Raw genomic sequence first — 16149 nt, 5'->3', positions numbered from 1 at the left:
TGAGGGATTTCTATCTTTGCTAATTTTCAAATAGAATATTTGGAGGGGGCGGGGAGGGGGCTTTTTTTGTTTCTTTCTTTCTAGGAAATTGAATGTACTAAGCATTGGTATCTTCCCCTTGTGTGTGTGTCAGAGACATGTCTCTGTGTGTGTGAAGGAAAGCTAACAAGTAGTTACTGTGCAATTCAAGAGTATTTTCAGCATTGGTAGTTGCACTGCATTTCTGCGTTCCCGCAATGAAGTGTAAATGGTTTCCTTTGAGACCAAAATATGTTAAGAAAACCAACTGAAGGGCAACAGTGGAATATTTTTGTCTTCAGGTTAGATCTGGTTAAAAAGTAATCCTTACAAATGGCTTACCATTACTAGAAAGGCAAAAGCTACAGCTGTGTTCAGTCACTTTTGCCTCTGGAATTGTACTTAATTCCTACTTGTCTTAGTATAGCTGCTGAAAGGTTGAAAACACACACACCTTTGGAAGATACCAGGCCACCATGAGCTGGTTGTTTCTTGTTAATCCTCTCAGCATGGGAGGTCTAGCCATAATGAAAGTGATGGTACTGTAACATGTGCCTGAAAGTTACTGATGCCATGGTGTACATGTGTCAGGTGGATTTCCATAGGCTGCTGCCATCCAGCTCCAGAGGCACGACTATGCTCTACTTCTCTAGAGCCAGAGTGAAAAAATAGGTGCTGTTACAACTGCTCTGTTAATGGTAAATGATCAGACTTCAGAGCTGACAACATTTCCTACCCCTGCCTGAATCCAGCCATTGTGCTGACATGCTCCTTAGTCAGAGTACCTAGAGAACAACAAGTAGTACAATGCTTAATTTTTTTTTTTCTTCCATTCAGCTCTTCTGCAGTAGTGTAAAATAGTTCCCCCCTCTTTTTGAGCCTTAACATTTTTCCAGGCTGTAAGCATTGATAAGTTTGAATGCTAAGACCACACGCTTTGTGGTGTCTTGGATTATAATATGAATCTATTCTTTGGTGCATAAGATGTTCCATGTTAGACTTAACTGAAAGCCAAAGAATTTGCATTGCAGAGACTGTCACGATACAAAGGCAACAGCAAACCAAGGACTGAATTCTGCTGTTTCATGTGCACAGAAACTCATGGAATGAGGATTGCTACAAGCTAATTTGACTAATCTGTCAAGATGCTGGGTTTTGTCCATCATATGGAGTAAGTTGGGTTGCTTTTCTTTTTTTATTAAAAAAAAAAAAAGAAAAAAAGGCAAAACATCAATGAACTTTTAAACCAGTGAATTTCTCCTGGTTCTTCTCTTCACTGTCTGTCCAGAACTTTCGATTCTGTTCAATCTGAAAATGTGTGAAGGTGAAAAAGCCACAGTGAAAGCTAAGTGTTGTACTGGCAGATGTATTGGATCGACATGTGTACTTCTGCCTTTCAGGAAGCCTTTATTATGTTTTTAACAACTTTCTAGTGAAGCACAATCTCATGAGTTTCTTGTATAAAATCAAAGTGGTACAATTGTTTACACTGAGATTTTTTCTAAATAAAAACTTTTTAAAAAAGCAGTCTTTCTATAAATGATACAGCACAATGAATATACAGTGACAAGTGCAATAAATTATAGCTTGTATTTACAAGAAGCCTTTTAAATGCAAGTAGAGGTAAGTGCATTTAATACAGGTTTAATATTGATCAAAACAATTTGCTATTAGCTTCTGCTAGACAAACCATGGCTCTACGCTGCATATCCTTTATACCAGTTTGTTAGTTGCATGAGTTGAAAGGGAAAGATTACAAATGTTGTTGACATTCTGTCTTCCTGTAAACAAAATGTCCAGCTAGAGAATGAATGGCCCTTAAGCTTTTACGTCTGAATTACAGCTGAAGAAGTGTCCTGACTTCCTTCCTGGGCAAGTGGTAGTAGATGAGGCAGCTCCACGTGGGGAGTGGAAGGAAGTTGCATAAGAACAAGTATATAACTTTGTGTTGCTCAGTCAGATGGTGAACTGGGAAGACCAGCCAGGGTCTGAGTTCATGGTAGTGTTTCTAACACAGGGTGCAGCCAAGCCGTCTTACACTTGCAACATCAGAGTTAAACAGTGCTCGGAGCATAAGAGAAACATCTGCTTTGGCACAATTTTAGATGCTTACTGTCATGACAGATGTCAGGAGAAGACTAACAGTCTAGGTGCAGTAACTGGTCCTTCTGGCCAAAAGGATCTTGCACGAGATGTATACTCTACATCTGAAGTGCTAACACCACTTTCTTTAGCTTCTCTGCCTCTCCCCCTGCCCCCAAGAGACCTCACTTCTTTTGGGTGTCGAGTGCTCATCTGGTAAAACTAAAGCACATATCCAAGCACCTGCTACAGGCCAAGCTTCTCTGTGAGATAAAGACCATCCCAGCCAAATAAAATGTGTGTGTATTTTGCTGCCGCTGCTGAGCTAAGCAGCCACCATGGTGTAGGGTCAGTCTGTAAGAAGTCCAGCAGTTTGTTCCCAGCCCAGGGGGTGGTCCCCACACCCCTTCCTCCCACAAGGCACATACATGGTGTTCTGAAGGGTGGTTCATCACATGGTTTTTTTTCCCAAGGTCATGAAAACATGGAGGGTTGTATCCAAGTCCACGGCAGCATCACAGAGTCCGTGTGAAGACTGTTTGTCAGTGACATCCACAAGCTCTTACTACCATGTTCCTGTATTTCTTCAGGATTACATTAGAATTATCATCAAAGTAAAGGACAGATATGGCATTTAGTTTGGTAGGTGCACAGCATGGTTTGGGAACGTAATCAGGATTCATAAGATGAACCTGTTGCCAAGAAAGAAAACACAACTGAGACACTGGTATATTGTTTACAAATTCACCTGGTGCTTTGGCACTGAGCTGCCTGGAGACTTACCAGAGTTTGTACAATGGCATGATTGGTTGCGTTCATATGGGCGTTGAGTGGGAACGAGCACTCCCCATCACAGTAGTTGGCTGCGTAGCCCTTTGGAGCGATTATCCAGTCCTTTTTAGGGAAACAAACAGAACGTGGCTCAACAGACAACTGCATGCAATTAAGGGCAGCTGAAAATTTTCCACTAACTTCTTCCTTGAGGGTGAAAATATGTTTTCACTGAAACTGCTCGGGTTTTAGTTGGTTGTTTTTTTTCTTTTTGTGCACCATCACTTTTTTGTGGACACACTGATTTTAAGGTCCAAAGAATGGTGTGCATCTATATACAGCTCAACTACCATTAACTAAGGTTTTATACCTAAAATTCTCTCTGGGTTGCATTGTGGGGATTGTGGTTTGAAGACCTTTATGTTCCAACATTTCCTGCAGGCCCTCCAGCTGAAATACCTTTCCTAGGTTGAGTCACACACACAGCTCTTGTCCCCTTATGGAGAAAATCACATATAAGCAGGCACACAGGCACAATTCCACCAGGCAACTCCTCAACAGGAGTATAAAACCCTGGTGTGCTGCCTCAGACAGCCTAGCTTATACACTCTTACACAGGGACACTACTCTGCTAAAGACACTGTGGGAAATCTTAGTTGCATAACAGCTTCTCCACATCAGCCAGACTCCTAAAGGAGGGGCAGGACAGCCAACCTGAGCTGCATGAGCTAGCAGGTGGCTCCAGTGGCAATCAGAGTGCCAGGCTAGGCTAAAAGGGAACCCTTCACCAAAAGGCTATTAAAGAAATTAGAGCTTGTCTGCTGCTGACACAAAAGAGCCAAAGGAAAATTAAAAGCAGCACCACTTAACAGGAGACACTTGGCATCCCTTGGTGGTGGGCTCTGCAGGTCACTGCAGAAGAACATACTAATATGTTTCATGTGCGTGTATCTCTTAGGCAATTTCCACTCTACCTGGCCATTACCTCGATTTGCCTGAATTTTGCTACAGCAGGCCTGAGCAGCCACACGCTGTGCTGCAGCTTTGCTAACCAAGTTTGTTCTGAAGGAAATAGCAGTGCCCAGCAACTGCAGGGGGCTCTACCTCCCCTCAATCATCTTCCTACAAATAGTAGAACCTGGATTCCAACTCCTACAACGAGCCCTGCTGGTATGTGGCCTTCCTTTGGCAGTATCTTACCTTTCTGCAAGTAGAAAGGTAAAAGTGGTGCCTTCAAGATTGTGAACTTCCCAACTGGAACCCACCTCCCATCCAAAAGCAGGGCAAGTAAAATAAGGAAGAAGTGGAGAGACTCTGATCAAGTGAAAAGCCACCCATAAGTAATGGGGAATGGAGTCAGCCCACAGCTACAGTTGCAGCTAGTGGGATGGAGTTGACACAGAAGCTACAAAAAATGCTTCTGTCCCATTAGCTGAGAGAGGGCTTTCATCTGTTGGGTATTACAGAAGCAGCAGGGACAGTCCTGGCACCCTGATAAAAACATTAGCTGATAGAAATGGGACCTCCCTAACAAGTGCTAAATAAAAGAATTTAAAAAAAAAGGATTAAAAAAGAGAAGGTGAGGGCATTCTTTGAATGTGATGTTTGATTGCACTATAGCCTGGTCCTAAATAATGTACTCTAAACAACTTTCTGGCCTCATGGTGTTGCAACTAAACTCAGTCTTCAGTCTACCTACCACAGGCAGTGCTAATTGTGGGGCAGGGATTGCAGAGGATTTGAAGCAATGGCCAAGGTTAAAATCTGGGTGATCACTAGAAAAAAAATTTAGTTAAAATCACTGCTTAACATCAGATTGTTTTCCTTATCATTAGAGGTACACAGATATATGCCCTTGCCCGTACCGTGACTCCCATGAGTGACAGAGAATGACTGTGTACTTGAATCCCATAAAGTATCAAGCTTTCTCTGGATCTTATCAAATGTCACAACTATCAATATTTATTTGCCCTTCTCTGTGACTGGTTTTAGTGAGGAGGCACAAGGGACATTTTAAAGCATAATGGCAGACTCAAGTGGAATTACCGTGACACTGTTTAGATAACATTTCATAACAAAATGTCTGGTTTACCCAGAGAGAAACATCACACACCTGCCATCCCAAGTCTTGGAAGCTAACGTAAAGCTCATGCTTTCTGCACGCTGTTTTTAGGTCACTGCTGTTGTAATCTGTTAAAAGAAAAAGAGCAAAACAAGAATTTAGAAAGTAAAACAGGCAGAGCATTGCTGGAGGGCACATCTGGCCAGATGTGTGCATGCTGTGGGCTCAGCAGCGAGGAGTGACAAGCTCCCTCAGCAGCCAAAAGGATAAGGGTGTTGAGGGACATCCAAAGCAAGGCTGAAGCTTTTAAGATGCCTGTGGGAATGGAGTAACCCAAGTAACAGTGACTCAGTTATAGTTACTTCAGCTGTCTTTAAAGTGCTTGGAAAACACCTCCAGTAAAACAACTTCTTAAAAAGAAATCTACTCCTTCAGCCCAGCATAGGCTGCATCCCCACTGGGTACTCTCACCCCACTTCCTCAACTCTCATTTCTTACGTGTACTGCCCCAGGTGGGGAGCTCAAGCTGCACATACTCACTGAGAGAGAGAGAATTACAGACCCAGGAAGGTTAATCATCACCTTGTACCCCTGCACCAGTCTGCAGAGGTCTTCAAACAGCTAAGGTGTCCCGTAGGCAGGGAAGCCATGTCCTTTTTCCTCTCTGTGCCCACCCCACCTTGCCCCACACATCCCATGTGACCCATGGCACCACCTCTGCCCCTGGACCTTTACTAACCATACTCTGAAAAACACATTTCTCCCTTCCATAAACTGCTTATCTACAGATGACACAGCTTTTGACATGCTCTCACCATTCATTTGCTCCTTATTGTCAATAAAAGTGGGGACACAGGATGCAAAGACCTGACCAAGACCTTCTCCCCTGCCATGGCACAGTGTATGGAGATATTTCAACCATCATCAGGAGCTGCTCCTGATGATACCACAAAGCACAGCTTTCGACAGCGAGTGGAATTTCCCATTTATATTTGGAAAGAGAGGCAGCTCAGCATGTGAACACCTGAAACCACAGTGAGCAGAGGAGCTGAACTGTGACAGAGGAGCCTTTCACCTCCAGGTGGCTGCACAGATCCACCCTCATGGGTGGTTGCTGATTTTGTCACACCTCAGGTGGCTGCTGGACCTCAGCAGAGCAGCCACAGAAACCATCCTTGCAGCAGAGTGACTTGGCCACCAGCTATAGCTGCTGATCCTGTCCTTTGCACCCGATGGTAGGGACAAAAGAGATGGCAACAAATTCAGCCAAGCAGCTTGGGAGCCCAGGTCACTGTACATGCTTTCCTCCCATGCCTTTCCACAGGGGCCTTCTCCACCCTCACAATTCTCATTTGGAAGTAGAGGCGCTCCTGTCAGCAGGCAGATGCCACAGGCTGATGTCCCTGCCTCCTGCTGCCCTGGATCTTTCAGCTTACCAGCCCCCTGGTGCCCCTAATATGGCTTGAAAGGGCACCCTCCCAGTGCAGCTTTCCCCAGATGCGGCAGCTGGGATAGAAAAATATTTTTAGTGATTTTTTCCTTGGCTCTGAATAAGCCTTTCTTTTTCTTCCCTCCAGCACCAACCCCCCCCTCCCATTCCTCCCCCCCCCCGAAGTTTGGGAACTACAAATGCAAATATTTATTCAAAAGAAAAACTATAATACTAAAAGCACATCCAACTGACATTAAGGGCAGCACAGCGGTACAGCTGGGTACAGTTAACACTGAGGGCTGAAAAAAACCCTACACCTCAAACCCAGCTTCCCAACCACCAAAGATTAGAGAGTTGTTTTTAGAAGCAGTTGGGTTTTAAACTCCAAGGATTGCATTTCAGACTTTGAATAGCTTCGCTTCAATCACGGATTTAATCAGGTGAGCAGAGCTGGTTAACAGCCCGCTGCAGCATAAACATTCGCTCTTCCAGGAGCACGCGGTAGCAAGAACGGAGGCGAGTCTCTCTATTCAAGCTTTCCATTTTCAAACCAGACATACCCAGTAGAAACCAGGGTGTGGTGGTTTATTTCAGATGAAGCTTTCCAGCCCCTGGCTCATCCCAGGAGCAAATTTCTAGCATGAGATGTTTCAAAATAATTTGGTCGTAATGAGGGAAAAAAAATGAGAATATACTTTTAGTGATCAAGGGCTTTCATTAAAGCACCTGAAAACAAAACTTGATTCTTCTTCAATGGGAAATATATAGTTTGTTTAGAGGAAAACCATCTGTATTTGACAGTGGAGTTATCTATTCACAACTGAGTGGGTAAAATGGTGCTATGTTCCAAATCCAGCTACAATTTACCCAAATCTGCTACCGGATAGGGGAGAAGGCAAGGGAGGCAGAGAAAACAGGAGTGGGAAGGAAGGCTGCAAGCAATCATAAGTTTAAGAAAACACAGGAGTGGATAAAAAGAGCTGCTTAACAAGCTACACCAAGCAGAACATGTTATGAATGTGTCCTCTCTCACACTACCCCCAAAAACTCGCCTCAGCTCACTGGTCAGAGTCACCTGATTCACACTCTGCATGGAGCCCTGGCTGCTCTCCATCCAGGGCAGATGCAGACAGCTCTACCTCCCCACTTGCCCAGCCTCAGCCTTTGCTCTCCTAAATGTCAGCATACTAAATATCCCCTCTCCCTGGCTTTACACTTTTCCCTGTTAAACCCTCATCCCAAGATCCCCTGCCCTCTTTTCTTGTTATGTGTTTGCCTACTACATCTGCTTTATGGAAGCCATTTTAGCCCAACTTCAGGTAAGTCAAAAACCTTTAAGCAACCCTTAGCAGTGGCTTTCTGGATTGGGGAAAAAGATGCAGCAATACAGATGCACATAATCATGACCCATTCCCTACAGTTTGGGGCTCAGCATATGCCCTACACTGGACACACATCCAGTTAGGGGCCTGAAAAGAGGAGGAATACACAGAGTCACAGGGTTTTGGCAGTGAGCTAGAGCTCACTAAGCTACCGAAGTTGGCTTCCACAACACATTTTCTGCAAAGCATGGAAAGCAGCATCAGCCACCCCAGGCCAAGCATGCTCAGCTGTTTCAGCCCAAATTGCCACTCCAGGAGGTTTGCAGTGCATGACCCAACTGCCAAGAGGCAACAGGGGTTGTGTCCCTTCCTGCCAGCCTTGCAGCAGGGAGCCAGGAGGCCCAAGAGCAGGCAGCCTGCACAGGGGAGGTGCTGCAAACAGCCCCAGGGCTGGCCTACAATGCCATGGCACAATGGGCAGGGATTGCTCACCAGAGGCCTTCAACATCTCTGAGAGTTTAGGGAGCTGCTCTGGGAGCTCCTGTAGGCTCATTGTGGGTTTAGCAAAATGGTCTCTATTTTTTCCCCTGAACATACCAATTCAGAAACTCTAGCTTGGCACTTATGAGGCACTGCATTTAATCATACTGTAAACAATTTTGTCTAAAACAGAGATTCAAAAAAAGCTCAAACCCCTAGTTCTGCACTTAAAAATAACTCCCGGAGCTGCACAGTTAAAACAGCACAGCTAAGATGGTTTGTCTCTGTTATGCGTTTGCACTGAATGCTGTCTGCCCAAGGACCCAAGTCTAACTTTCTGCAAGCACAGATGTTTCTCTTAAGGCTGGACACTGGCATGTGTGTAGCTGAAAAGGGTGAGAGAACAGCCTGACCCTAATGCTCTCCCTCCTACAGATACTTATGCACCCACCCTAGATTTCCTATAATCTCTCCCACGTTAAGTGCTGGCAAAGAACATATAAATATTTACTGAGGTCGATCCATCTGAGAACACCCTCGCTGCTCCCAAGGTGCCAGTTTACCAAATTCCACACAGTAATTAATTGCTTCTGTGATTCAAAATAGCTTTGACAGAGGTCTTCAAGGCCAGCCCCTTCTTCTTGGTGTTTGACTTTGGTGATTTGTTCGGATAAAGCTGGTGTAAACTGATCACACAGTTAATAACAGCCCACTTCACATGAAAGTGATCTGCCTGGGTGGGAAGAAGGGGAGATGTCGGGCTGACGTGAACCTGCATGTGAAGGCACATCCAGAAATGCTGGCCATGCTGCTCCAGCCTGCATCCAAACACTGCACTGAAGGGAAAGCTATACTGAAGGGAAGATTGGCTGACAGATAACAAAGTTTATTAACAAGGCCCTTGCCACCACAAAAGCATTTGGCCTCATTTTCCTCCAGTGTTTGTGCATGCTGCCCTTTGCAATATCTGGTTCCTGTACACATCTGGGAAATCTGTCTGGTGCCGTGCACATCTGCTAGAAGGAAAGGCCACTTGAAGGGCCTTGAAGGGCATTTTTCATGGAGCACATCAGTCCAGAGGGCATTAAAGAGAAGGACCTGAAAAGGGACTTGGCTTGAGATTCATTCAGAGCAGCAAGTGCAGTCCAAAATCAGGCATTTAAATTCTCTCCATGAGGAGGGGCTGACAGGAAGGGATGTGCCTGGAGGCTGACTCTCAGAAGAGAAGGATTATTGCCACTATACAAGGAGATAGTCCCATGCAGAACCCATAAACCAACCACGGAGTTAGCAGAAGGGCAGAGGTTCACCACTTGTTGTGCTGGACTGTCCCATCTCTTTGGTCAGCACAAGGGTCAGCACAAGTCTGAGAGCACGAGTTCAACCCACTGCAAGATTCAGCTGAGCCAGGGCCTGCAGGCCCTGCAGACAACATCAGAGGAACATCTATATGCTCCTCCACCACCATGTTCCTCCATGTCCAGGGCCACACCTGGCATATGACTTTCTGCCTCAGCAGCTGAAAATACTCCTTTGACTTCCTGCTCACCCTCCTTCTGCAGAAGAACTGAGGCCTCAGGGATGCACTGGCACAGGACTCTACGTCAAAGCAGTTTATAACCACGGGGGTTGCTCTGTTCTGCTTTATATAAGCCAGTGATAATTACATGTTTATAATACATGGATATAAGCATTCTTGGCAAAAAAACACAGACCCTTGAGAACCTTGTGCTACCAACACAGGCTCAGCACCTGAGCTCTTGGTACCGACTGTAGGAAAACTGCACATCAAAGGGAGAATGCTGGGGTCCCTTTGGGTCCCTTTGCCACACAGCAGCATGCTCTCACCTAACTCCCTGCCTCCCCAGGTCCAGTACCGGCCCAGCAGCACACTTCATGCACTCAAAACTGATTGAAATATCTGCCATATCCAGACAATAAAGAGGGCTTTTTAAAATGTACTGCCCCAAAACAACTCACAGCATCTTTCAAGAAAGGATTTCTTTTTGCACTGAAAGAAGAAAACCTTGTGTATTGATTAACATAGAGGAAGGAAGTTGCAATCTACAAAAAAAAAACCCCATCAACAGCAAACAACTATCTTGCTCTGCAGGACAGAAACTGCTCTCTAGCTCTGGTAGGCAGCAGAAATCCTAACTTGGGGAAGAGCACAGAAAAAAATTGACAAGATGTGAGATACGAGAGGAGATGCACAGGCAAGGAGAGGCACAGAAGTGAACTGAAGTATCCCAGTTCTACACCCACTTTGTGTCCAGATGCATCAGGGCACCCTCAGAAGGACTAAGCAGCCTTCAGGATAATCGCTCGGCTTACCTTCTGCTTCATCCTGGGGCAAACATTTCCTCAGCCCCAGCATGCCTTATGATTTTTTTTATCCTCACAAGTTAAAAAAAACCAAAAAAAAACCCCTTTGATCTGTAGTGCTGAAAACACTTTTTGTCATTGGTGCCTCTTGTGCTGTTAAATCAACCACTTCTTAAAGAGAACAGTCAGAGAGTGTCACACTTAGAAAGGAAAACAAGATGATGTAGTCTCTCTTTTCTAAACACAGAAACCAACCAAACATACATCTTAACTTTAAATTCCCCTCCTTTCCCCTGCCTTAAATCCACAGTCTCAACTATACCTTGTTGACTACTGCACTGCCAAATTCCAGGTTTTAAATTAAAGCTGGCCCTAAAAAAGCCCTCGAGACCACAGACTGCCAGCTATTTTTTCCCCTTTTTGTCATTTTAGAATTTTTCTACCTGATGTGTGGCGTAATCAAGAAAGCAGCAAGGTACAAATGGCTCTTTTTGCCCAACATATCTGCTCCCTCCGAGGCTTTGAGTCACATCACCTGATTTAATAGTGTGAAAATTTTGTTTCATCACTGTGAAGTTTGCAGAGTCATGGAGAGAAAGCTGGAGCTTATCCTGATTCCAGGTGACACTAGCACCACAAAACAGCAATGCAGCAAGCAGCTTTCCCAAAGCACCGTGAATGCATTAAAAAATTGGCTCTTGTGAAGGGAGCTGAACCTACCTAAGTGGGAGAGCTGCCTGCATAACAGCTGGGTTTACAACACCCAGCTGAATAAACTACCTGTGTCCTTGGCAAGCTCATCATGCAGGAAAGTAACTCGGCAAGCAGCTACGACTGCCCAGCTTTAAAACTGCAGCATGGAAAGAGACCAGCACTGAAGGAGACCAGGACCAAAGCAGGTCTCACAACTTAGATTAGATTAGATGATAACACAGATTAGATGGTAACTCCTCCAGAAATGCCACGCTGGCACCGGCCAGCCTCCCCTGGGGAGGTTGGGCTGCAGAACTGAGCTGTTCCTCCTGCCCTTAAAATCCACGAAGGGACCTGTCACACTGAGCCGAGTCTGGCACTTGCATGGCATGGCATAGTGTAGTAGTTTAGAACCCACACACAGGAACCCACAGCCATGCTGCAGTGTGCACCACAAGGATATGCAAAGGCTGCTAGTGGCCAGCTGCTGCTGGCATGCACTAACCCAGAGGGCAACTCCATCACCACACTGGGCTGGAGCAATTGAGCTGAGTCAACACACAGCCGTGCACAAACCCTGGCTGCCAGCCCAGGAGGGCTCCCAACCTGGCTCTGCTCCCTGCAGCATGGAGCCACCTTGGGTGCAAGCATGGCTCACCCACAACCCAAGCATGAAAGAGCAGGGAACAGCCTACAGATTCCCACCAGCTAAGCATCAGCAATGCTGGCTCATGTCTCTCAGCTGTGTTTGGACATAGACTAAAAAAATACAGCTGCCTCTCTTCCATGGGGCATGGTCATTTCTAGACATGGGAAAAGCAGGGATCCTATTGGAAACGAAGGGGGCAGCATAAGCAAATTAATCAAGGAGCCTGGAATAGGCTGAAATGTTTGAGAAGAAAGAAAGTACTCAGTGAATGAAGGGCTCGTAGCACTTTGGTAATGGAAAACAGACAAGACTTAGAAGACAGAAGATTCTTAATTTTTGCCAAAATGCCATTATTTCTCTATTGCTCCAGCAGCCCATGACAGCACTCACGAGGTTTTTGTATAGTACCTGCAGCATGTAACCTCTCCACAGATATAACCTTTCTATCCAGAGATAGAATCTTTTAAATACTGCACTTCACAGGTCATAATTCTTGACAAATACTGCACATAGCAAGCAACCTACAAGCACAAGTGTTGTGGTTAAAATACCTCACTGCCTTGAATTCAATGAATGCAACTTCACACGTGGGTCTGGACTCCAGGCTGGATTCAAGAGGACTCCTGTAAGTTCCATTATGTGAGACCTCCTCTTCCACAACCTTGCAGATGTAACCTATTCCCCCCAAGGAAGAGCATCCCACCCCACAGCCCCCTTCTTGCTTCTGCACTCCAAAGCAACCAGAGCCATCACAAGAAGTTATCCCAGGCTGAGCTGCACGATTCCCATGGTTACCCATATTCCATGATTACCTGTGACACTGGACACCCTGGAAACGTCCTGAGTCTGGGTGGAGCGGTTTCGGCTCTGCTGCCTGCGCCTGCTGGTCGCTGACCTGGTGGTGCGTAGGTGAACCTCGCTCACTTTGAAGAAGGCCACCATGAAAGGCTGCTTGTCGTAAGGGCCATCTCGCCCTACCAGCCCTGCTTCTCTGGGGTTTACGCTGAAACCTTCAAGCCAAACAAAAAAAAGGGAGTGTTAGAGAAATGGTGCAGCAGCCTGGTATCCCCATAGCCAGTGTGTCTTCTCTTCTTGCTCATACTCTTCTTTAAACACCAAACGTTCCTTTCCTGCCACCACAACCTATGGACATTTTTATGACAGCACTCCACCCATGCTGGACAATACTTCACTGCAGCATCTGATTCCTTGGTTCCCCTTAGGCATCTCTAGTCCCATTTTGGCAGTAAAGTTATATAGATAGATACATAAAACACTACACTCAGATGTGTCATGAAATGAGTCCTGCTGCCTGTGAAACACAAGAAGCAGACCTGGGACTGGGAGACGTCTTGGGACAGAAGAAGGCAAAAAGATGGTGTTCTTTTGCCAGGAGCACAGTGATGGGTTCTCAGCCCACTGGGGAGGTAGAGGTTGGCACTAATATTTCCTCGGGGAGAAGTGGACAGCCCCTCTAGTCTTACTTGACATCACAGGTGTACCAAACTCCAGCATGAAGCAGTAGAAAAAAAACAAGGTTGGAGACTGGTTCTTATAGAATAGGAGACGTTCCTATAGAATGCCACTGTCACCTTCTGCTCATCTAGAACCTCCCCACTGCTTATCTTCCAAAGCAATTCATGCTCTTTTGCATCTCTTCCACCTTTCAAAGTTTCTGTAGGCTGTGAAATGCTGTCATTGCTGCTGCCCCACAAAGAAACCATATAGTTTCTCCAGCAGCTCTCCCATGTCAGTTCTGATGAGATCTGAGCATCAACAGCCGCCACAGCAGCCAAGAGGGCTGCTATAAACCCACGTGGGGAGGTAGACACCCATGTATCTGCCTTTTCTCTTTCTCTCATCCCTAAACCTCACCCCACATGGCATCCCAGTTCCATGCCCCCTTCCACCTCCTACCCAGAAACTGGGGCCACACCCAAACCCACCTCCACCAGCTGGTCCTGGTACTGTCGAGAGAAACCTGACCTCACTTATGGGGAAAGACATGTCCATCAACACAGCCAGGACATCCCACCACCTGTGCCCTCAGACATCTTGCTCGTGGTGTTGGCTACAGCTGCCTTACAAAGGCAGGGTGCTCACCCTGCCCCATTCCAGCTGAGTTCTGTTAGCATAACTTCTAGACAGCATCCAGGAGACTGAGGGATGACTCGTGTTACCTGGCCCTTAACCTACCATCCCGGGTCACCACGCTCAGCTGCAGTCCCATGTTGTGCTGGGGGTTCATCACCCACATGTTGCTGGTGGCAGTGACATCAAACTCCAGCCAGCCCTCCTCCGACGCCCACACCGCCCGCGTGTCCAGCAGAAACAGGTCAGAGGCCCTGCAGAGAAGGGTAATGACAAGATTGTGAGGCTGGGGATTCTCTCTCCTGGCTTTTGCTGTTACAGAAACAAAATCTGAAATAGTTCTAAGTCATACTAAGGTCTAAAACAAAACAATGTTTCAAATTTGCCTGTTTGTATCCAGAGTTTTGCCATGAGACATGTGAATTTCCACATGTGTGATTCAGGATTATAAAGGTTCTTACCATTTTCTAAAATGGAGGAAAGCAATCCTAATCCTCAAGGCTGTCTGTTTCTCCACCAGCAAGGGACTAGTAAGGCACCCTTCTTCCTGAAGAGCGTACTGCTAGCCCTGACATTACTTCATTCAGACATTTATTGCATTCACAGCCAGTGGAACCACCGGCATGAGCAGGCATTCAATGACTTTTGCCACAGGGGTGTCATGGTTTAAGCTCACCATACACAAACACAGGCTTACCTCAACTGACCAGAATAAAGAACCAAATAAACAACTGGCCTAGCATCAAAGAGTGAAGGGAAATGGACCTCTAAAGGCTTCTAAAAACATTTTTCTGAGGCTTATCAACAAGGATTGAACACCTCCAAGGCTGTCTTGCATCACCTTCACGGGCTTTGGCTTCAATTGCTTTTAAGTCAGTAACTTTTTTGCAGCACCAAGTACTCACCCAAACTCTATTCAATGAAATCAGCTGCAGAAGCACACAGAGAAATCCCATGTACATTTTCTTACTGTATTAGAGATGTAACTTTCCTGTGCAAGAAACCTACAATTCCTACCCTTTACCCTATCCTACTACAAAATGCATATCAGGTGTCAATCCCATCTTCATCTCTTTTTCCCCCTGCATTTTTTTTCTAACAATGTAAATGAGGAAACAGGGTACCTGTCTCTCTTACCCACCAAAGGTTAAGTTCAGAAAAAAAAAATTGATTGAGTTACATTTTATTTTTGGCCAACTGCTATGTCATACTGCCCAGCAGCTTGGTTTGCATGAGATCACACATGGAAAAATAAGCACTAAAGTGTACTAGAGCTCCTAGTGCGGCTATTTTTACAGCATGGAGGCTTTCTCCTACCTCACTGGTAGCTGCACACTGTGGTTGACTCAGCAGCCTTTCCCACAGGAGTCTTTGCCACCGTTCTTCCAGCAGGAAGAGGGCTCATGATCAACTTTGACCTTCACCTCCAACAGCAGCAAGTAGCTATGGCTGGTCAGCTGCTACATGTTTTGGAAACCTTAAGGTTGAGATTTGGGCTTTCCCAGGCAGTGTATGTAAACTGTTGTGAAGTGTTACTTAAAGGCAATTGCAAACAGCAACTGCAGCTGTGACCACTCTTTCCCTCTCCAGTTTTAAGAGAGAAATGAATTTCTAGATCATTCCTGCCTCTGAATATGACTTAAATGTTGGGCTTCTCCAACTATATCTGAAAAGGGGTTTTCCTAGCACCTGTTCCAACCTTCCCTCTCACACCAGTTGCTTCCCGTTCTCTGTCCTTTGTAACTGCTCTATCCCAGGAACTCTAAAAGCAAACCCTCCTGAATATTGAAACACACACACACATAGGAGAAGTCAGGTCTAAAAACACATGAAGAGGAGATTGAAAGTTTACATTCCCACTGCCTTGACCTCTGGGAAGGTACTTGGACATCAGAGATCTGTAAAGCCAAAATGGTCCACATGTCATCATGTAGCCCATTCCCCTGAACTCCAGGCGGAATCACCTACATCAATGTTGCTCCTGAGAGATGTTTGCCTCACCTGATCTCGTATATCTCCAGCCTCAGGAACTCTCTCATCTTTCCAGGAAATTGAATGGGCTTCATGTGACATTTCTTTCCCCCCACTATTATCTAACTTAAATGTCACAGCAATATCCCCTTCTTATTACAACATTATCTTCAGTCTCTCCTTAACAAGCCCTGTTTTATAGACTTTGATTTCTGTCACTGCTTTTTTATTGATTCAGCTCAGATCACGGCTC

At 45.6% G+C, this 16149-nt stretch overlaps 1 protein-coding gene across 1 annotated transcript in view; it reads right to left on the bottom strand.

The window, feature by feature from the left end:
* Nucleotides 1–1368: 1368 nt before the first annotated feature.
* The window catches only part of BMP6 (bone morphogenetic protein 6), an 87641-nt gene continuing 72860 nt past the window's right edge, over nucleotides 1369–16149 (bottom strand). The window contains exons 3-7 of the mRNA XM_086901270.1: nucleotides 14031–14179; nucleotides 12647–12844; nucleotides 4985–5061; nucleotides 2884–2994; nucleotides 1369–2792 (exon numbers count right to left, since the gene is read on the bottom strand). Coding sequence (XP_086757396.1) covers nucleotides 2643–2792; nucleotides 2884–2994; nucleotides 4985–5061; nucleotides 12647–12844; nucleotides 14031–14179 — 685 coding nt within the window. The 3' untranslated portion in view covers nucleotides 1369–2642. The remainder of the gene's footprint in view (nucleotides 2793–2883; nucleotides 2995–4984; nucleotides 5062–12646; nucleotides 12845–14030; nucleotides 14180–16149) is intronic.

Source organism: Cyanistes caeruleus, chromosome 1 (genome assembly GCF_971803275.1).
Source record: "Cyanistes caeruleus chromosome 1, bCyaCae1.hap1.1, whole genome shotgun sequence".
NCBI classification, from domain to species: Eukaryota; Metazoa; Chordata; class Aves; order Passeriformes; family Paridae; genus Cyanistes; species Cyanistes caeruleus.
This window is presented reverse-complemented; position numbering and strand designations above follow the sequence as displayed.